The sequence below is a fragment of the Sorex fumeus genome, unplaced genomic scaffold (assembly GCF_029834395.1).
Source record: "Sorex fumeus unplaced genomic scaffold, SorFum_2.1 ptg000100l, whole genome shotgun sequence".
Taxonomy (NCBI): Eukaryota; Metazoa; Chordata; class Mammalia; order Eulipotyphla; family Soricidae; genus Sorex; species Sorex fumeus.
This window is the reverse complement of record NW_026606157.1, coordinates 11,267,656-11,290,712: the sequence shown is the minus strand read 5'-3', so window position 1 is coordinate 11,290,712 and position 23,057 is coordinate 11,267,656. Positions and strand designations below refer to the sequence as shown.

Below are 23,057 nucleotides of genomic sequence, written 5' to 3'. Positions count from 1 at the left end.
GCACATCAGACTGGACGGGAATGTGACGCAGAAGCCAACTAAGCTCGATAAGCAAAAACAGTAACACAGAACACTCAACAGCAGCCCAACAAAAGCAAACAGCTCAACACCCAACAGAAGCAACAACAGCTTAGTAGACCCTCAGACAAGGACTCGATGTCCCCAGGGTGGGATATAACAATTTTCATAAATTTTCTTTTACTGAAGTAAGGTAAAGGTAAAGGTAAAGGCCCTCCTGTTGATCGTCGATTTGCTCGAGCGGGCCCAGTAACGTCTCCATTGGAGACTTTGTTGTTACTGTGTCTGGCATATCGAATACTCTCGGTAGCTTGCCGGGCTCTCCGAGAGGGGCGGAGGAATTGAACTCGGGTCGGCGATGTTGGCCGCGTGTAAGGCGAACGCCCTACCCGCTGTGCTACTAAAGTATATTTTTTATAATTCTGTTGACCTTTCAGTTGTAACAAGCAATATAAAATCAATTATTGTGTGTCTGCTTAGGGGGGCAGGTTTGGGGGGGTTGGAAAATGGGGACCATGGCAGAAGGAAGGTCATACTTGGTGAGAGGATTGGTGTTGGACTATCGAATGCCTGTAGCATATGCATCATGAAGAGCTTTGTAATCACAGTGTTCAAATAAAGTGGAAAAGTTTTAATAACACTGTGTGATAAAATGCTCAGATTCAGGAGCAGAAACAGAAAAGTTCATTGAAAAGCAGGAGATGAAGAAACTCCCCTATAAATTCTTTTGTGGCAAGTACCCAAAGGTCCTTCTGCCTGCCAAGCGTGCACGGCAGCCTTTGAACTCTCCAGGCCCTGACAGGCTTGAATGTGTGACTGGTTTTTTGTTAGTTTGTTTGTTTGGGGTCACACCTGGCAATGCACAGGGGTCACTCCTGGCTCTGCACTCAGGAATTACTCCTGGCAGTGCTTGGGGGACCATATGGGATGCTGGGGATCGAACCCGGGTCGGCCTCGTGCAAGGCAAATGCCCTCCCCGCTGTGCTGTAGCTCCAGCCCCAAATGTGTGACTGTGGAGGGGCTCAACCATCCATCCTTTAGTTGCTGCTCTGCCTAATACCTCATAAATCTCCAGCAATGTAGCTGTCGCAGACAAATGGCTGCTAGAGTCACACACAGTTCTGTGTCTCTCGAGAAGAGGGTTATGAAGCATGTGATCTGAGTTTATAAGATAGACACACAAAATTTGCCATTCTTTCCACACACACAAAAAGGCGTCCTTGCTTGTAAAACATCAAAAGTATCATCTATAGTTAACAACCGAGCAGGATCAGAGTAAAGGCACAGCGAAGTCCCACTAAGGCCAGTGTATATTTTTCTGAGTGGAAGCGTTGCCAGGTAACGAGGGATCTCAACACATCCGGGCGCTTTATTCCCCTCACGCAGCAGCCTCTTCAGAACACAATGAAAGCGAAGAAGAACTCAGGAGAACACCGGGCCTCGGCGTTAAGAGACTCGGAGTTGCGGGAGCTTCATGCAGAAATGTTGCAAGGCAGATCTGAAATAATGTTAAATACGCTTATTTAACATCTGCCTCCTAATTCAACCCGTCTGATGATGTCGGCTTGGTCCTCACAGTATGGGGGATCACAAGGAGAAGGCCACAGCACCCAAAGAAGACACTCCGGGGCATTTTTCATTTATTTCTTGCTCAGAGACTATAAAATCCAGCTCCCGGACATCTTATCAGAACTTTTTTTTATGACATCTTATTGTCTCATTCCTATTTTGGACAAACTTGCAGGCTATCGAATGTAGCCTGCCCACACGACAGAGTCTGGCAAACTCCCCGTGGCGTACCCAATATGCCAAATACCGGTAACAATGATGGGTCTCATTCTCCTAAATAGCCTTGAATATAATCTCACGGCTAGGATGAAAGAGACATTACTGGGGCCTGCTCGAGGCAATCGACGAATAACAGGATGATGAAAAATGAAATGAAATTCTTGCTCAAAGACAATTATAGCTCTCAAAGGCTTTCCCCCGGAAAAAGAGAGCGTGTCTGTGGCTTACACAGTTGCTTGGAGAACAAGTCAATAACCCCCCCCCCCATAAATTTATAGAATTCAATGACTGAAATAAGGAGATCTTAAGAATCTAATAAACAAGTGCTCGGCATAAACATTTATGAGAAAAATAAGCTGGAAATCAGGATGGGCTTTAAAGGAAAAATAATCTATTGATTGATATTACCAGGGTGAGAGGAAACGGCTAAATGCGGATTTGCTGAGTGTGCTTGGGGGGAAGGGACTGAGCTTTGAGCAGAGAGAAATGCGCGTAGGACTATGTGTAGGAAACAACTGGTCACCAGGCATTTTATAGCACAAAGACTAAGCTGCTAAACTGAATAACAATAACAAAAGATTATGCTGCGTAATCTCATACTTTTTCAAGCACTGAGTACTTTGAAAAGCAAGAGAGAAAACTGTTTAGTGTCAGTTTTTTTGTCTTGGGAAACTATGAAGAAGAGCGTGTAGAAGTGTTCCATTTTCCCTATAAATTATTGTTACCTTATGGGTCTGGACACAGAATCTATCGACATTTAAGGAGTCAGAATGCTTTCCTTCTACATCGCGAGTTCCCAACGCTGTTTATAAGCCCGCACGTGTCATGTGATGTTTTGTTTTCTTTTAAGAATAAATTCAGAGACAACAATTGGATCTAGAAACAGCAGTGATGGGCCCCAGGCCTTAATTTCACACGAGATACAGGAGAGATTGTGGGCCGGCCAGGCAGGGCCCGTTACACTTGCGCTTTGTAAATAATTGCCATGTGCTCAGCCCTTTCCAGCGTAGACAGCATGTGCTATTCAGCTAGAGATGTAATCTCCCACAGAGATAAGGAAGAACCGGGCAGCCAAGAGCAATGGAAAGACCAAAAAAGGTGCCTCCTGGTGCTGCCTCTCAGACCAAACACTCAGCTTTGAAGGAGGTTAAGAACATATGGGGGGGGGTGGGGGGCTGGAGCGACAGCACAGCGCTTAGGGCGTTTGCGTTGCACGCGGTCGACCGGGTTCGATTCCCAGCATCCCATAGGGTCCCCTGAGCACCGCCAGGAGTGATTCCTGAGTGCAGAGCCAGGAGGAACCCCTGTGCATCGCCGGGTGTGACCCAAAAAGCAAAGAGAAAAAAAAAGAACATATAGGGCGGGCATGAGGGGCATGTACGCCGCAGGAGGGCCAGAGAAGGCTGGAAAAGACCTCCAGGGGGACCACCAGGCCCAGGTGCATGACCACTTCCCGTTTCCTCCTTGGGTAGATCAGGGACCATCCATCAAGGCAGGAGCTCTGGGAACGTTCAGCGAGGCTCCTCCCAGCGATGACTCTACCCACCCCCACAGCTCAGGATGCGCGAGTCCCCGCATGACCGCGGCACGTGGGGCCAGGGGGCTCACCCAGCGAGGCTTCCTTTTCCTTCTTGCTCCCCCAAACCCCAGCCCGACCTTAGGGAGGTGGCCCCCCGCGCGGGCCTGCGGACAGCGCTCAGGAGAGACTCCGGGGGCGGGGGTCTGCGCGCCGGGATGGCCCGACGAGCCCGGCCAGGAGCCTCACCACCATGGACAGCTCACTGCTGGCCCCGGCGGCACCGAGTGGCCCTTCCCGGAGTCCGCGCGCCCCCTGCGAGGTGGCAGGGACGCGCGGGCCCGTGCCACGTGTGCCACGGCGTCCCCCGCCGGCTTCCCAAGTGCCCCGCAAAGGGCCGCTTTAGGGGAGCGCACGGGCTTTCTGGAACCAAGGCGCGCCCTGGCGCGCACGGCGGTCCCCGGCGGTGCGGCCGCCCTGGACGCGGGAACCCGCCCGGACCGGCCGGAGCGGGCAGGCTGGGAAGCCCCGGGCACGCCCCTGCCGTCCAGCCGCACCCGCAGCGGCGTGAGAAAGGACCGAGCGGGGCGGGGGGCGCCAGGCCGAGGCGGGGACGCGCCGCCACCCACGGGCCGGGCCGGACCCGGGCTGGGGCGGGCGCGGGGACTCCCCTGCCTCCCCTTCGCTCCCCCGCCCCCACGAGGAATTTCTCGTCACCGCCTGCCAGGCCTGATGTCACCTTTGAGTCATGGACGGACCGGGCCGGGGCCGGGCGGGGCGGGCCCCGCGCCCAGCACGCGCGCCCGGGCCCCGTCGTGGGGCTGCGCCGTTGGCGGCGCGTCCTGCAGCCGAGCCCCGGGAGCTGGGCAGGGGCGCGGGGTCCGACCCTGCGGGGCCGCGGGGCGCACGGCCAGCCGCGGCCGCGATCCGGGACGCGCAGAAGCCGTCGGAGCCCGCGTCTCGGAGGGCAGCCCCAGGCGAGCCCGGGCCCCGACCCAACCCACGCCCCTCTGAACCGAGAGCCCCTCGCCCGAGCTGGCCCCGACGGACCCGCGCGGTCATCTGCTGCGGGCTCCGACGTACGCGAGGGTCCCGGCGCCTCTGCCAAGCCTGGCTCCCTGGGCAAGGGTCGCCGGGCACCTAGCGGCTTCCCGCACGGCCTTCCCGGGCCCCGTTTCTGATGAGAGGCCCCGGGAAGGGCGCGCAGGACACCCGGGCGCGAGCTCCGGACCCACAGCCTTGCGGGGTGGGCAGCGAGCTCTGCAGACCTTGCTGCCCCGCGCCCACATGGGCACCCTCTGCGGGGCGGAGGACGCAGTGTCCCTCTCCCTGGAGCCCCGCGCCCAGGCGCCTGCCACCCGGTGACAGCGCGGGTGTGGGGCGGCCCTCCGCGCCAGGTGGCACTGGGAACTCCCCCTGTGGTCTCCGCAAGTCCAGAGCTGCCTGCTAGGCAAGCCAAGAACCAGGCCCAGCCAAGGGCAGGGGCTGGGCGGGGCGGGGGGACAGGGCGCAGGGCTCTCCCCCTCTTCCGTCTGTCCCCTCTCTCCCACCCAGGTGGGAGGACTCTCAGCAAGGTTGACCTTGAACCCTGGAGAACTTTCCTAAAGGCCGGATCTCCTCAAGACCAGCGGGTGTCCTGGGGTCAGACCCGGCTTTCTGCTGGGTCTGGAGGATACTACACATTGTGGGAGGGAGTAAGTGCTGGCAGCCAGATGGGTGAGCACGCCTTTTCCAAGGAGACAACCTTGTGCACCCATGCTGGTCTGTCCAAGCGGCTCCCTGAGGCATCCCCCACCCCCACCCCAGCCCCCACACCCCAAGTTAGCAGTAAAGCCTGTTCCTGGGGAGAACAAGCCTTGAGGGGGCATCCTCAGCTCACTACAAAGCTATGACAGGCCCCCTTTCCTGCTCTGACTTGGGATAGTATCTCCCCCTCCAAGCCCCCTTGCCTCCCCCCTTTTGGGGGGGAGCTACCTGGAGATCAGTTGACAGCCTCCTCCAAGGAAATCTCCGTCCCCACCCCACCCCCCAAGAGCTCAGAACTGCATTCTAATGGGATCACTGATAATTGATGGGGCGTCTCATTATGCAAACCTCCCTGTAAACAAAGTTTGGGGAATAAAGGGGATGCCTTCAGTTCTTTGGGTTCCGCCTTGGTTGGAGCGATAGCTCGATAGCTCCGAGCTACAGATTGGCAAAGGTTAAACCTGGATGCTTTCTGGAGGCAAGATAAGGGGATTCCTGCGCCCAGGTGCAGTTTAAAGGTACTTTCTGTACATTGTCAGCGTGTTGGTTTGCTTGTTTTGTGGACGGAGGAGCAACCCGGGGTGACGGGGAGTCGATGAAGTCGAAGACCCTAAGTGCTCATTTACTCTCTTCTTTTTTTTTGCCTTTTGGGTCACACCCAGCAACGCTCAGGAGTTCCTCCTGGCTCTGCACTCAGCAATGACTCCTGGCGGTGCTTGGGGGACCCTATGGGATGCTGGGAATCGAACCCAGGTCGGATGTGTGCAAAGCAAACGTCCTCCCCGCTGTGCTATCGCTCCAGCCCCAGTTACTCTCTAAACTGCAGGCAGAGTTCGGGGCCAGCCACGCCACCCTGCAGAGCAGCAAACACTGGAGTTCCAGACAGGCTCAGGCTCCTCTGGCCTCTGAGCTAGGCCCTGGGGAGGGAGGTGGAGGACGGGACTCACTCATGGGCCAGGCATGTGTGTAGGTGGGATCACACACTGCACTGAGTCCACATGGAAAAACTTCGGGGCAGAGATGGGCCTGGAGGCCTCTTCCTTGTCGAGGTGCCCTCGCCCCCAGTGAGGCCTGAGCAACCAGCCCGAATGGCTGGCACTGCCCACTCCCAGGCCTGGGCCTGAGGGGGTTTGGGGAGGCTCCCTGGGCCCCGGGAGGGAGTCACATGGACTCAGCATCATCGCGGGGGGCGTGAGGGGGTAGTCAGTGAGATTGGAAACCAGATTGTGATGTCAGAAGCATCCTTTTCAGGAAGGTATATATTGGGGAGAGTTTCCCGGTGACGGGAGAGAGCTCAGCAGAGGGCCAGCTTTCTAATAATCGTCCTTGGCGCGGACAGAGCAGGCGCTGCCGGCAGCCAGTCACCGAGACTTCATTTTCCTTTGGGGAAGAACACACACGGAGACTCTGCGAAGATCTCCCTCCTTTGGCCTGAAGAGCAGAGAAGAGGAAACCAAGGAGAAGGTGAAGTAATAAATTAGGACGGAGTGTGCCACTTCAAGTATAGAAAGACTATTCATTTCCCCCCTGTCTCTATTTTCTCATTTTGTCGAGGAGGGGAAATTCCTTTTAAAAAAAATCTGATAGATGTTTTGCCATTAACATCAGAAAAGTGTGTGGGGAACAAGGAAGGTGGAGGGCGATGGGGTCAGTGTTGTTTCATAGAAGACAAGCAGCATTACTCAAACCTCTCCCCGCTGTCATTCTTTAATTTGCAACGTGCTCAGAAGTACGCTGAATTTATTCACAGCACCTGTGTGATTTCAGGTTTCCAACCTGATTTTTATTTTAATCTTTCATTGGGAGAGGGCTGACGTTTGAAAGCCTGGGCATTTTGGAACTTAGTTAAGTACTTTTTTTTTTATCGTGGAAGCAAATATTATCATTTTAATGTCAAACAACTTGCAAGTATCAAACGGTTCATTTGTACTTCACTTTTATACGGCCTCCCCCCCCCCCCACCCCCAACCCCCAGATCAAACGATTACATTAAGGCTCGTTTTGAAAAGAATTTATTCTAAATCAAAAAGTGTAAAGAGGTTCAAAGGTTGACACTTCTGCACGCTGCTGAATTGTCTTTCATGCCATGCAAACAGGTTTAACAGTTAGAAACCCTTAAACGTTCAAGGGAAGTTGTGGAAATTCCCAGAGCTTTTTTTTTCCCCCCCAAGTGGGCGGGAGCCAAGTTTTTTAAGTCGGGAGTTTAAAGTAATCAAATGAGGGAGATAGGCGCTTGTGAGCAGGGGTGACCCCAAAGCCCGCGGAGCTGCAGAGGGTGGGTGCCAGGCTGCCCGCCGGGAGCTGGGGGGGACGCGAGGCCGGGCACGCGGGGGTCGGGGCGAAGGCGCGGGCGCACGCACCTTGGCAGGGAGCGCGCAGCCCCGGCCAGGGAGCCCGGCGGGCGTGATAAAGGCCAGGCGCCCTGGCGCAGCCCGGGGGAGTGATGAAGCCCAGCGGGAGGAGTGTCCGCTGGGGCAGGACAAACACCCCGGGAGCGCGGCGACCCGCGTCCATCCCCACAGACCGGCCGGCGGGGCGCGGAACCGGGGCTGGCGCCCTCCCCTGCCTCCCCGCCGCTGCCCAGCGAGTCCCCGCTGGCCAGCGCGCTCTTCCGGGGCCGGGCCGCGGGGCCGCCGGCCGTCCGCTGAGCCCGGCGCAGAAGCCACCCGGAGGGTCACCCCAGACTCCGTAACGGGGGGCTGGGGGCGGGGCGGGTGGGGGCGGCCGCTGAGTCTGGTCCGAGGCCCGGGCGGGGGCCGCGGGGCGCGAAGGCCTGCGGGAGGGTCCGTACCCCCTGGGTTCTGGGGGTCTCCTGGAGTGGGGCGGGGGTCTCGGCGGGCTCCTGGTGTCCCCGGGGACCGAGGCCGCCGGACTCGCCACCTGGAGCTGCGTCACCCCCTCCAGCCCCTCCGCGCGTCTGCGCTCCCCACCGCGCCCTCGGCGGGCCGGCGAGGGAGGGGGTCGCCCCGCGGGCTGCGCTGCGACCCGGGGTCTCCCTGAAAATCGCCTCCGGCTCGGGGGCCGCCGCCGCCGCCGCCGCCTCGGGGTGCGTCCGCCCGCGCGCCCGGCGGGGACCCGGGGACGGGCTGCCCGGGGCGGTCCTCACGCCCCCGGAGCCCTCGGCGCCGCCGCGCCGGGCCGGGCCCGGCTGGGCTGGGCGGGCGCTGGGGAGGGGTGGGGGGACGTGGCCGGCTGCGCCCCTCACCCCGGGGCCCCGTCGCCGCCCCGGCCCCCGCCCCCCGCGCCCCGGCCGGCCCGCGCGCGCTGCTCGGGCGCCACCTCTTTGCGACTCGCTCACTTCCCCGGCAGGTTCGCCCCGAGCGTGTGAACCTCGGCGCGGCGGCTCGCGGCTCGCTCCAACCTGCGCCCCGGCCGGCCCGTCCCGGCGCCCCTGCAGCCCGGGGGCAGCGCCCGGCCGGCCGGCCCCACGCGCGCGGGACGCCCCCCGCGCACCCATGCGCCCCTGAAGCGCGCGCGGCCGGGAAGCGCCTCGGCGTCGGGACTTTTGTTTCCTGCCCGTCCCTGCGCTCAACGCCCGTCCCCTCCCCCGAGCTGGGTCCTTTTCTGCCCGTGCGGTTTGGAAAAGGCACAGCTGGAGCGGCCGGTTCCTCGCTAAGTGAGTACCGAGAGGCGCCAGGGGAAAGTTTTTTTGCTCTCTCCCTCGGTCCCCGCTCGGCAGCCCGCGCGGGGCGGCCAGATGCCCGGGCGCGGGCGGCGGCGATGCCGGGGCGCACGGGGCTGCTGCCCGCGCTCACGCCGCGGACCCCCTGTGCTCTCTCCCGCAGGCCCCCCGAGCGAGAGCGGGACGATGCTGCGGCGCCTGGTGCCCCGGTGGAGCGTCCTGGTGTTCCTGCTGAGCTACTCCGTGCCCTCCTGCGGGCGCTCGGTGGAGGAGCTCGGCCGCCGGCTGTAAGTGTCCCGGGCCGCCGGAGGCCCCGGCTGGCTGGCTGGGGGTGGGGACCGGGGCCGTCGCGGGGCGGGGGCGCCCGGCCGGGTACCTGCCCGGGCCGGCGAGCCCCGCGCGCCCCCGGGGCCGAGCCGCCACGCGCGGGGGAGGCCGGCGGGAGACGCGGGAGCCGAGTCTTGGCAGAGGGAGCGGCGCGGTGCACCGCCCGGAGCCGCCGCGCCCGGGGAAAGGACGAGGGAAAGTTACTCCCGGGTGCCCGGGAGGATGGAAGCCGCCGCTCGCCCACGGCCTGCCGGCTGGAAGCCCGCGAGGGACCCCGGGCGCGTGTCCCGGGACAGGGTGCGGGTGCGCGCGGGTGTGCGTGTGCGTGTGTGAGCGTGAAGCGGTCTTGCGCCTGACGTTAGTGGCATCGACAAGCCTATGAAGCGGGACATTACATAATGAAGGCATATTATATAATAAAGGAGCAAGGACTTGGCCAGGCCCAGGTCTATCCCGAGTATCGATCCGGCCGGCCGGGGAGGCAGGGAGCGAGGGCTCTGGTGCAGAGCCGCCGGCGGAGGGAGGGCTGACTGGTGTGCGTCGGAGAACTTGTCATTCTGTGTTGTCCTGTGGTGACACTCTCAGGGGTAACTTTGCCATGGATGCAGCGGTGGGTCCCATCGCTTTGGCCCTTGAGAAGTTGGCAGTTGGCAGCCTGGTTCTGTCCTGGGCTCTGGGGCTCCCAGCTGTGGGCTCCTCCGCTCAGGACGGGGTGGGGGTCGCTGGCGAAGGAGAGGAGGAAGAACTTTGACACTGATCATCAAAATGGCAGTCTCTGATAGCCAGGCAGGTCTGTGGTGCCTCTTTGTAAATCCCCGAGGGTGTACAAAAGGCAACTGTTTTATAGGTGCCCTTGGTCTATTATTATTAGAGCAGAAAATCCTTAAACGAAATTACTTAGGACTTGTCTGAACCTTGGCACAAAATGAAAATCTACTGTGAATCTCCTAAGGCGAATTGTGTAGAACATTGTACTGACGATAAAGCTGCATTGTATTCTTCAACCCGGCCTTTTGCTAACGTAGCTCTGAAAATTATCTTCAGACTTCTCTTTCTTGTTCACTTGGAGACCTGTATTAAATTCAATTACTTAAAGCCCATACATAAATATCGATGAAGACTAAATCATTAGAGGCATGCTTAAATACTGTATTTATTTGGCTAAGCAGTACTGTCTTGGAACACAGCCACCTTGTTTCTTTAAAGTTGCTTAAGAAATACCTGTTTTCTCTTCCGAGAAACAATAAATGGACCGTGATTTCATCCACAGGTTAAGGCATCAACCTAGAACTAAGCCGTCCTAAAGGCTATTTTTAACTCTTTCTTAGTTGCACCTTGCAAACACACATCAGAATTCATTTAGCAGCCAGACACTCTGTTACAGTTTTGTTTGTGGGTGAAATACAATATTGCAGTTAAACACTCACACTCAGCAGACAGTTATAAAGCTACCACAGAACATTCTTATTGCAAATGGCTAACAGACCCTCCGATGACAGCCTGGCTCTTCAGAGAGGCTGGAATCATCAGAAGATGAAGATGTTTTATCAAATTATTAACAGCCAAGTGGAGTTTAAAAAACAAGTCATTATTTTGGCACTGCTGCCAAGTAACAGTAAGTTTTGTACGCTAGACAAAACAGCAGTTTACTATTACGCTAAATCATCCTAGTTTCTTGAAAGAAATTTTGACACGCACTCAAATCATATTACTCTGCAATTACTTCACACCGAGTCAGGGAAACTTAGATGTTTATTCTTTTGTGTGTGTTTGTTTTGGGGGCCCCACCCAGCAGCACTCAGAGATCACCCCTGGAGCAGCTCAGGGTGATGCCAGGGATCGAACCAGGGTCAGCCACATGTAAAAGCAAGTGCCTCGGCCCTGCCCTCTCTCTCCTGCCCAGAAGTTTTACTTTGAAAGGGAAAGAAGTTACTCCAGCAAAAACACCTCCTCGGCCAGACAAAGGAAGCGATTTTAAGTCTTGTATCTCCGGGAGTCCAAAAGACTTTCATGATTAGGGCTGGAGTAAAAGTTCAGGGAGGTTGGAGAGCGAGGTCCCGGGGCTCCCAGACCAGCACCCTTGGGGCAGGTGACCCCTGGTGTGTGTGAGGGAGTCAGAACCGGCAGTTTGAGAGAACTTCAACATCACGGGCGGGTTTGCCGGGGAGCCAGGCTGGGTCCCTTCCACTTAATGAAAAGCATAACTTGTGACTGAGTCACTGGGCTGGAAGGCGCTGCCGTGACTCATCCCGGCTGAACACCCTAACCCTGACTGCACCGTGGACCAGAGCGCCCCCCTCCCTCTCGCGGCCCGAGTCCTGCCACCGCCGCCTGCCGGAGACCGACTTTCCGTCATCTGCCCATGTTCCTTGAGAGCGCCCTAGAAACCCAATCTTCTTCCCTGAAAAGCCCCTGCAGAGAGACTTTGCTGGAAGGCCAACGGCGCCATTTGGCCTGAGTTCAGCCTGGCCCGCGTTCAGCCTCAGCCCGTAGCTTTTGCCGTTTCGACTGTCTTGCCATGGTCCAGGGAGACCACAAACGCACCGTTCTCACTTTTCCCGTGACAGAGTTTTTGGTGGCAACACACACCGTGTGAAGCGTGCCACCCTGTCACCGGGACAGCAGGTGCGTCACTGGTCATTAGCAATGCCCACTTGGCCGCAACGCCGTCCTGTGGAGACTGCCAAGCCCGTGTCCCAGCCGCCCTGCGGTGTGAGGGCATGGCCTGACCTGGGGCCTCGAGTTTGCTCCTCCTGTCCCGCTAGACTTGCTCTGATTTGCGTCTTCCTTTGGAAAGAGCTCGACCCTCTGCGGCTCTGACCCTCCTGGCCGGTGACGGAGCTGTCAGCTGTCATTCTTTCCCTGACCCTTGTGGCAGCAGCTCACGGCAAAATGCATTTGAGTCCCCCGGGTTTGAAAGGCAAACATCCTTAGAACACAAGGCAGGTGAGCCAACGGTTTTGCATTTAGCGCCTAGGCAAACCCGCACCTTCCGCTAGCCAGCGAGGGACACTCTGCCCCTGGTGATGTCCCATTTTCGCCGGCCGGTGCTGGCCGTAGAGAGGGCAGGACAGCGGGACGACTCCATTTCCCACGAACCACAGCCGGGGAAGCTCTGAGCTCCGTGACTCACCGGGACAGGCCTGCAGTGCTAGGGCCTGCTTGGAACAGGCCCCTGGGAGTTTGGGCTTCAGGCTGAGTTGTACATCCGGGGAGCAATGCAGATGGGGGTGTCATTGGAATGGAGGACGACATTAAAACTCCTGGTATTCCAAATGATGCCACTTAAAAACCTTCAAATGGGACATTTTTCTCCAGGAGTCAATGGCGATAGGTAGGAAATCTGTCACTCTAGCAGCCCGGCCTTCGAAAATATTATTAGACGATACAGCTATATTGCTCGGAAGCCTCAACTTTCTAGATGATGAAGAATTTCCCAGAGCCCCTGCCGTGACCACCAAGTGAGCGAAGTTTAACCTGGTCACATGTGGCACCTCGGGAAAGGAAGAGTGCCCCATTTCAGCCGGGCCCCTGTGGAATTCCTCTCCACACCGTCATGTCTTTCTGGAAGGAGCCGCACGGCTTCACGTCGACTCGGCTGGGCCGAGAGGGCTGGCATCCTGGCTCTGCAGGCCAAGGGCGAAGACGGGGCTCACACTTGACTCACCGTGCAGCTAGACAAGCTCTCACTCCCCAGGGGGCGCCCGAACTTGAAGAACCCGGTTTTCTCATCTTGGGGGGTGGAAAGGGACTTGTGGAGGCGGTTGACTTGAGCTTCAAGGCAGGCGAGAACTTGCTGTCCATTCGCACCTTGTCGACTCTTTGTGTCCACAGGAGACAGGGCTGGGCACAGGGGTGGGGTGGGGACCGCACTGCCCCTGAGGACAGCGCCAGGCCGTGACTGTTCAGTCGTGTCGTTTCTCCAAGGCCGTGAACTCCGCCCCAGAGCAGGCCTGCAGGGACCCACGTCCATCCGTCCATCCGTCGTCGGGTGTTGGGGGAAGTCAGGCCTCAGCGGGGGGGGGGGGGGGGGGGGGGTCGCTCGTTGAACCGCCAGCTGTGCTTGTGTTCACACCTCCCTTTCCCGCATAGCTCTGTTCCTGAGCCCGAGTCTCATTCACCTGGGCCACACCCCAGGCCCGCACTGCAGGGACAGGCAGACATCGGGCCACTGAGTCCAGTGCTGGGAGCATGGGGATTGAGGGAAGCCGGGTGAGGCAAGCCAGAGCCCCTGAGGTAGGGCCTGGCCCTTCCTTGCAGTGGCCCATGCGCACACAACGGTCTAGAGGAGGCAAAGGATCCGTGACGGCCGGGGGGCCACCCTGATGGCCGGGGGCAGGGGAGTCGCTCACGGCGGCGTGCGTCTGTTTTCATGATACAATTGCTCTCCACTGACGGGCGCTTCCTGTTTGCTTCTAGAAATGTTTTTAGGATAAGGAAAACAAATTAGAAAGCTGGCTTTCCCAATTAAAGATTAATAAGGAGAATGCCCTCTGATCCTAAAATAAAAAAAAAAAGGAAAGAAAAAAGGCCGGGGAAACATAGAAGAAATAGAATGTTCTCACTGAAGTGAGGCCCACAAAGAGACGCATTTTGAACAGACCACCCAGGGCTCGCCAGGAACTGCTGCTGAGCTGAGGAGCTCGGCCCTGGGCCTGCAGCTGGGACTCTGGCAGCTCGGGCTGGGACACAGTGACAGAGTGCCCAGACAGACTTCTCCCAGCTGCCGCCTTCAGCCATGCTTGCTTTTACTCTTGCTGCTCTTTGAGATACAATATTATTATTTTCTTACCTCGTGGGAAGGGGGGCGTTTCGGTCCGCCCTTCACGCCCTACCGAGGCCACCAGTTGCCCCCCACGAGCGGCTCTCCAGCACGGCCACGACTCCAGAGCACAGAAACCAATTTCTTAACTATCTGACTTTCAGTAGAAATACTTCCAGGGTCAATAAGTAAAATAGCAGAAATCCAAAACCAACATATAATTCTTGAACCCAGCTGTAGAAAGCAAATCACTTCACAATGCTTTTTCAGCATGTCTGATTTGGGGGGGGGGGCGGGGTAAACTCTAAATAATAGTGGTGAATCTTTTATTGAAACAATGAATCTAATCAAAGCAGATAGAGTGTTAACTAGAATTCATCTGCCCCACAGGGACGGGGAGGGGTGGGGGGTGGGGTTTTATTGGGGTTCTTCATGGTAAAAAATAAGTATTGGTAAAGGGAAATGTGTTTGATATTTGCATGACTGAGACCTAAACCGGAAAGCTTTGTAACCTTATTATTATTTTTATTTTCTTAACAAGAAACAGCGTGTGCATGTGTGTGTGTGTGTGTGTGTGTGTGTGTGTGGTGTGTGTAGAGTGGTGTGTGTGTGCGTGTGTGTGGAATCAGCCTTTAATACTGAGAATCTCAATCCCAACTTGAGAAAGGAACATAGAAGTAGCTGAATCACACCGATTCCTTGGCCCAGGGAACAGGCCCAGGGGCCCCAGGAGGTCCTTGATGCCACCGTGGTCACACCCCTGGTCAGGCCAGGGCTCTGTGCACACTCCAGGCCTCTCTTCCCTTCCCCTTCCCCTCTGGCCCTTCCAGCCGGAGCCCCGGGTGGGCGGTCAGGAAAAGGAAGGAGCTTTGCAGGCCTGTGGGTCCCTCCCTACCCTGGTCGCGTCTCTGACTTTCCCTCTCCTGTCCTTTCACCCGGAAGCAAACGAGCAGTGTCGGAGCACCAGCTCATGCACGACAAGGGCAAGACCATCGAGGACATGCGGCGCCGCATCTTCCTGCACAATCTCATCTCCGAGATCCACACGGCCGAGATCAGAACTACCTCTGCAGTCTCCCCCAACTCCAAGCCCGCCCCCAACAACAAGCACCTCGCCCTGCGCTACTCGATGGACGAGGAAGGCCGCCACCTCACTCAGGAGACCAACAAGGTGGAGCAGCCTCTGAAGACCGCCCGGATGAAGAAGAAGGGCAAGTTGGGCAAGCGCAGGGAGCAGGAGAAGCGGCGGCGGCGGACACGCGCGGCCTGGACCACCCCCGCGGCCGGCAGCGGGCTGCCGGGCCACCGCCCAGCTGACGGGGACACCTTGGCCTCGCCGAGGAAGCCCCACTCACGGTAACTGGCTGAGGAGGGTCTCACGCCTTCACCCTGGCCTCGGCCGCAGCCTTTCTCGATGCCTGCGCTTTCTGCTCTTAGCAACCGCTCCAACTTGCCGGATCGGGCTCCTGACCACGTTGCCAGCCTTGCAGCACCCCTACACACACACACACACACACACACACACACACACACACACACACACACGGGCTGGCGGATGGCAGAGCCCTTCTAACCTCTGTGTGTGTATGGCCTCCCAACACACATGATCTTTCAGTTCCAATCAGTCTTTCCATTCCCCAGCCAAGAATCAGAAGCTAGTGACCTCTGTCCAGTGACCTCGGTCACTGGCCGAGCAGTCTCGGGGCCCTTGCTCTCCCACCTTAGCAAACCTCTTGATCATTGCCTGTTCTTCATTGACGTTTGCTTCAGGGGGATAAGGAATGGCTTTGCTAACATCTCCCACGAGACAGTCTCCGGTCATAAGCACTTTGGAGCTAGACATATTCTCAACCTTTTGTGTCAATTAATGAGCACTTTCAAGCACACTTCATTTTTTTTTTTAGTTGCTTATTTATTTTGGGTTTTTGGACCACACTCAGTGACACTTAGGGGTTACTCTTTGCTCTATGCTAGGGATTACTTCGAGTGGAACTCAGGAGACCATATGTGATGCCAAGGGTCAGACTGGGGTCAGCTGCATTCGGACCACCTCCTTAACCCTTGTGCTGTATCTCCCGTCTTCAGACACACTGGAAATGAACTTAAACTCTGATTTCAGTCAATTCATGAAGAACACCACCATGGCATGTGGCAGCTTAGAGAGCGAGTCGATTTTCTCTTATTTCTCTTTGTCCAGTGGCATGATGAGATCAGTTGGGGTGGGAAGCATTGCTGGAGGAATAACAAAGCATCACATTTCTGTGGCTTGTTCTCCGTAGCTCACCGATGCAGGACAGGATAACATTAACAGATTTGGAGGCAGATACCTTAGCGTTCAATTGTTGAGTCTGAGCAAAAGTTCAGATAACTGTATGTCTTTCTGAGATTCACTTGCTTCTCTATGAAACCAAGATAATATTTGTAGCAACCTCATAGGGTTGGTGATTATTAAATGAGATTCTGCAGGCTAAAATTTTGTCTTGTAGCAGACAATAAATTGCAATATATTGTTTCAGTGGTTTTGATGGATATAGACATCCATCTGTCCAGCCATACAACAATCCGTTCACCCAGCATGCATCCACTCATCCATCAATCTATCATTTCATTCAACCATCCATCTAACTATCCATCCTTCTATCCAATCATCCATCCATCCATTCAACCATCCATCCACCCATCCAACCATCCATCCGCCCATCCTTCTACCCAACCATCCATCTAACAAGCCATTCACCCATTCCCACCATAAAATGACCTATCCATAAAGCCACCAATCTATCCTTCCACCCGACCATCCATTCATCTATCCTTTATCCTTCTAACCAACCATCTATCCACCCACCCACTTACCCACCTATCCATCCATCCACCCACCCACCCACCCATCCATCCATCCATCCATCCATCCATCCATCCATCATATCCATCTATCCATCCATCCATTCATTTTCTTTTCTGTGACAAAAAAAATTTCAAACTATTAATCTTATTCTTTAAAATAGAAATAGACTTGGGGCTGGAGAGATAGCACAGCGGGTAGGGCATTTGCCTTGCACGCGGCTGACCCGGGTTCGATTCCCAGCATCCCATGTGGTTCCCTGAGCACCGCTAGGAGTAACTCCTGAGTGCAGAGCCAGGAGTAACCCCTGTGCATCGCCAGGTGTGACCCAAAAAGCAAAAGAAAAATTTAAAAATTTAAAAAAAAATAAAATAGAAATAGACTCCGTGGTTACAGGGACCACCTGAGGGGCCCGGAGCAGGGCTAGGGCCCTGCGGCTGGAGCCCTTTCTTTCACAAGACACAGACCACGCTGTGCCCCAGCAGCTTCTTGGTCCTGGCATCTCCACTGAGATCTTTTTGTATTTCACTTTTCAGCAAAGCGCTTCTGTGGGGTTTGGATGAGAGAGAGAACCAGCTCGAGCAGGTGTCTTACGCAGCTAGGATATAATTATGCCCAGTTACTCTCCCTGGGCTCTCCCCTGATAAGACAGGATTACAGGGGTTTTGCAAAGAGAGTTGAAACCCATTTACCCACCACCTTCTCACTGAGCTAAACTGACAGAGTCCCTCATTAAATGACATAGAAGAGGGTCACTCTATTTGGATACTAGTGCACCTTGAGTGGCATAGAGAAATCTTTAGCATAGTGAATGGCCTCATCTGCAGATATCCCAGAATCTACAAGGAGTAAGAAACCTCATAAATCGTGGCTCACAGGCACATATGCCCAGTCTACTGAAGGTTTGATCCTAACCCTACGCATTATGGACTCGATTGCCAGAACTTATTTTATTCACTCTTCCTGGGTGTGGATTAAGAGAACATTGAGTGACATTTGATAGGTTAAAAGCTTGTCGGATAGCAAACACTCAAAAATTACAGCTTTTAAGCCAGAGCACTAGAACAGCGGGTAGGGAGTTTGCCTTGCACGTGTTGATCCAGGTTCAATCCGCTGCACCCTATATGGTCCTTCAAACCTGCCAGGAGTGATCTCTGAATGCAGAGCCAGGAGTAAAACACTGAGTGTGACCAAAAATACAAACAAAAAAAATTATGATGTTCTGTTGTTTGGCGCTTTTTGATCTAGTTCTGACTGTGCTATCTCTCCATCTGCTATAGCTCAGACAGCCCACAATATAGCATGTGTATAAATAACATAAACAAGATATTATATGGATATATAAGTGACAAGAATTAGTATAAATGCGTTTTAATCAATTTGATTCATTTAAAATTTGCACTCCCTGGAAGTAGCTGGAGAAATTAGGACCATCACTCATCAGTTCTCATTCCCCAAACAATCCTTAATTTAAAGGAGAATTAGTGAAATGAAGTGGTGACCCAATCAAACCCTGGCCTGGCCTGGAAGACAGAGAACATTCTGCTTCCTCTCTGTCCCCTGGCTGTGAGGGACAGTTGTAGGACAGGGGTTGGCATTCTCCCAGTGCAACTCAAAGAGGTTCGGGGGGAGGGGGTAATTAGGAGCAGATTGGTGAGAACATAAATACTATGCAAATTCTATAATCCAAATAGAATTTTTCTAGAATACCTGCTTTAGCATCTCTGAGCAGCCAACATTGTCCTAAATCCTTTCTTCAGTTTCTTTATATCATAAGTAACTTGAGAGTTCTGATGAGAAGCATCTGTGCAGCAGTTCTGAAAAGAAGGGTCTGAACTCAACCTGTTTATCTGTCTCAACCATTCAGAAGGGCATACAGAGCTTTGAATTTTGAAAATTGCATTTTGAGATTTTTGACGTTGCAAATAAGATATCCAACTACTCTAGGACTCATGGAATTAAGATCATATATTTTGCCTTAGTCAATAGTAGCTTTAAAATAGTTGAAAAGTTTTCCAGGATTCAAGAACTGGGACTCTAATTAAAGTCCATATAGTCATACACATGTATATCACATACACACACATACACACATATACACATACATAAATACACACATACATACACACATACACATATACATACACACACACATGCACACATATACACAGACATACACACACATACACACATATGCTTTTAGGTCTTGTTCTATGTTTTACTTGGAAATACAAGTAAGACGCCTTTGTTAAAAGTGACGCAGAGGGAAGGATGGCTGGCTACGTGCCTGTGCCAGGCAAAATATACTGAAGAGATCTCCCTGCTCTTTATTCCTTTCCTCTCTCTTCCCTCCTAAGGACAGGATGGTGCGATATACTATTCACTTCCACCTTGCTTGAGTTTCTTTCTTAAATTCAAATACATTAACACATCTGAATACAAAAACAGCTCAAAATCAGTGTTGCTCATGCATTATTGCGTCCGGCAGTCACTTTGGGGATTTATTCATTACACTAATCTACATCCACACACTGGTTAGAATTGTTTTATTAATCTTTGGAGAAATCTGGAGAGAGAGTGCAGGTCTTCTAGATAAAATCCCCAGCACTGTATGTACACGGTTCACTGAGCCCTGCCGAGAGTGATCCCTGAGCACAGAGCCCGGAGTAAGGAATGGACCCAAAGCAAAAAGGATAATAATCCACTTTTTGGTGCAGTGAGCACCTATTTTCTTATTCCAGCCTAAACTCTTGAGGAGATGGATTCCTGAATGACAATAAGGTTCTCTAAATTCTGTACTCGATTTTCTCCCCTAAAATCCCTCAAGTGTCAAGAATTTTTCTTTCCTGGCTCTCACGCATGGCCAGCACAGCTCATGAAACTGCCCACAGACTCTGACTGTTCGTGGAAAGGCCCAGCAATCCGATTCCCTCCGACAAGGGTTTCCTTAGAAACCTACAGGCGTTCGCTGAAGTAGACCACACAGAGAGAAGAAAACGGAGGAAAGCAGAGAAAAATGCTGTTAGCTCAACTTAAAATATTGTCATCCGAGGGTGTAGGCATGGAAAAGGTGTACCCCTGGGTACAGGAACAACACAGAGCTGTAAAATACTGGGTTTTGTACGTTTGGTCCTTGGCCTCTGGCTTAGAATAGCTTCCCACGTCTCTGACATAGGGCCCTTTCGAAACAGAACCAGAATAAGGAGAGACAAATAATCCTCTTAGCTTAGCTACAAAAACTAGAATCCGGTCATCGTGGTATCCCCGGTCCTGGAGGGCAGTTAAAGGCAAGGCAGGTGTCACCGAGCCGTCAACCCAAAGCGCTCGATGGAATCACGTCTTTCCAACATCGGCCGAGCACCTACTTCCCCTCACCACACTCACCAAATTAGGCAGTCTTGAAAAATCCTCCAAGTATCCACCTTGTTCCAGCAGTGTGATCACAGTTGCATCACACCCATTGGTTGGTGGGGTTCAAACTCGGCTGTTAGCACAGGTAAAAAGGTTCAGGAGAAGCTTGCGGGCCCCAAGGGGCCGTCTCTGGAGGGAGATTCACAACAATCCCACACATGCCCACCCAGTGATCCCTGCGCCTTTTTTTTTTTTGTCTCATAGCTCATAATCTGTGAGGAGAATTAACCTCTTGTCTCCTGTTCAACCTGAATTAACCTGTTTCCTCCCTTCTCTTTGCAGGAGACACTGAAATTTTCCCAAGACCTGCAGAGGACGTATTGCAGAATTCTGTAATAATGAACATATGGAAAGTATTAGAAATATTTATTACCTGTACATACTGTAAATGCATCGGAATAAAGCTGCCTCCCCACCACTCTATGAAACTACGCATTGGTCACTGAGAATATTTTGTTTTGCCGAGGCTAATCCAATGATTATTATCACATTTACCATAATTTATTTTGTCAACGGATGTATTTATTTTGTAAATGTATCTTGGTGCTGCTGAATTTCTATATTTTTTGTAACATAATGCACTTTAGATATACATATCAAGTATGTTGATCAATGACACAAAGGAGTGTCTATATTTTGTGGTTAATTTTAATGAATGCCTAAATATAATTATCCAGACTGGTTTTTTCCTCTGTGCATGTAAAAATAGTAGTATTTTAATTTGTAAAGAATGTCTAATAAAATATAATCTAAATCAAATTGTGACTCAGAAAATATGAATTATGTCTAGATGGCAGATACAGCTATCTTTTAAGATTTCTGCTGGAAGGAAGAAACCATGATTTCTTTTTTTCCCATTTTGGGGGGCCCTCTCAGAAATGCGCAGGGTCCATGAGGTGTGGGGTGGATCCCAGCGCCCCACATGCCAACTACGTTCTCTGTCACATGAGCTACATCTGCAGTCTGTACTGCTTAAACTGTATTTAAACACTGTATCACTGTCATCCTGTTGTTCATCAATTGCCTCAAGCAGGCCCCAGTAACGTCTCCTTCGTCCTAGCCCTGAGATTTTAGAGAGTGCCACATTCAAGGCTCTTTCAGGGTCAGGAGAATGAGACCCATCATTGTTACCGGCTTTTGGCATCTTGAATACGCCATGGGGAGTTTGCCAGACTCTGCTGTGTGGGCAGGATACTTTTGGTAGCCTGCCAGGTTCTCCAGAGTAAGAACTAGATAATAAGATGTTGCACGGCCGCAAATGCGGCCACACGCTTCCAGGAGCTGGGTTTTATAGTCTCTGGGTCTTGGCCGTTGATGGGATTACACGGCGCCAGGGGCAGTTGGTGGGTGTAACACCTACATTCTGGAAGGTGGGGGATCTGGGTGGAGGAGGCCCCAGTCCCCATCCGAGCAGGCTTGAAGATCTACGCCCCAGGTCCCGCACACCTGGGTTCCTCTGCCGATTCCTTCATGCATGAGGCTGGTCCGAACATGTGGAGAGTGGTCTTAAGCGTGGCTGTGGCTGGAACCGGAGGTCTTCAGCTTTAAACATTAAACTTTAATATCTTTCTATCATTGCGTTTGCCAATACGTGCACGCTAGCTTTAGCTTTTAGCTGCCAAAGGCAAAGGATCTCTCACCCAGCATTCGAGTTGAATTCCAAAGAATGGCTGGCCTGTCGCAAAACCCCTTTAAGAAGCACATCCAATGTGAAGTAGACACAGGAATAAAAAGGAATAAAAGCAAACAGAAGTCAGGGGAAAGGGGATAGAAGGAGGGAGGGTCCTGGACAGGAAGCACTGACCATTCTGACCATCTAAGTTTCATCTGAGAAATGTCCACTTCCTGGGCACCGTGGAAGCATGAAGGGTCACTCAAGGGTTCTAGGTGTTGATATTTTCCAGCTGAGAAGGAGAGAGACTCGGGTTCGGAAGACAGGGAGCCACCCCAAAAGGCATCCTGGGGAAAACTCGCTTCCCCATGGCATGACGCACCAGGGATCTGCTGCCCTCACGGAGGGAGGGGTGTGACCGGCATACGGGCCCATTCCCCAGCCCGACGCCCTCACTGACCTCGGCATCCAGATGAAAAACAGACGTCCTTCCCTCAAAGGGCTTTTCTTCCTTAACAGAAAAAAGCTTTGCTAGGAGCCCGCAGTAACATACACAAGCAAACACACACACACACACACACACACCCCAAAACAAAAAAAAATGGATGAATCAAGCAAGCACATACTTAGGAAGTCTTCTGTTTACGCCCAATCTCCTATCAGATATCTGTTAGATGTGTGGGAACGCAGAAGAAGAGAAATGTGGTAATTACCCTCAAGACTCTCCCGTTCCAGTGGGTAGTTCTGCATAAACATACAGGAAACAACTCAAGGCTGTTTTCAAGAAACTATGAAACGCTCCCAAATTCTATGAACATTTTAAACACGCACTCACACGGGAAGAGACCAGTGTGGGCAGATGGGCCAGACTTCTGGGAGAAATAAGCTAACATTCAAGTCACTCGTCTTTTCGCTCGAGTCTCACAGACCTGTCTTACAATTTTTCTTTTTAATGTTTGGGTCTGTTAATAAGTAAATATGTGAATTTGAGCCGAACTTAGCTTCACTTTTAAATTTGCTGGAGATGGCTTTTATGCCTCAGAAACACTCAGAGGTTTAAGGCCAGTCAACAAGACCTATATATAAAAAAAAAAAAAGCAAGGCACTTGGAGTGTCTTGAAAAGATAGAAAAAAACATTGGCAAAAACTCCATCTGAATCCCTAAATCTTAAGTACAAGTGCGTCAAATCCTTGGCAGTGGTTCGCATGAAAAATATGTTTTCTCAACACTAGCTTGGCAAACACTTGGGCACCAGGACAAGGGCGCTCAGGGCTAGACCATCTTCCAGCGTTTCTTCCCTGCTAAAGAGACCGGGGTGAGGGAGGTTGAGGCTTACAGTTATCAATTCTCGCCCGGCATTTTTAATGCACCGATTGCCCTTAATCACGGGGTCTTGCAGCAGAGATAAGAAG

General features: G+C 53.2%; 1 protein-coding gene across 1 annotated transcript in view; it reads left to right on the top strand.

The window, feature by feature from the left end:
- The first annotated feature begins 7,302 nt into the window (after nt 1–7,302).
- Nucleotides 7,303–23,057, top strand: part of PTHLH (parathyroid hormone like hormone) — a 67,225-nt gene continuing 51,470 nt past the window's right edge. Inside the window, exons 1-3 of the mRNA XM_056134608.1 lie at nt 7,303–7,343; nt 8,854–8,977; nt 14,722–15,135. Of these exons, the coding sequence (XP_055990583.1) occupies nt 8,877–8,977; nt 14,722–15,135 (515 nt within the window). The 5' untranslated portion in view covers nt 7,303–7,343; nt 8,854–8,876. The remainder of the gene's footprint in view (nt 7,344–8,853; nt 8,978–14,721; nt 15,136–23,057) is intronic.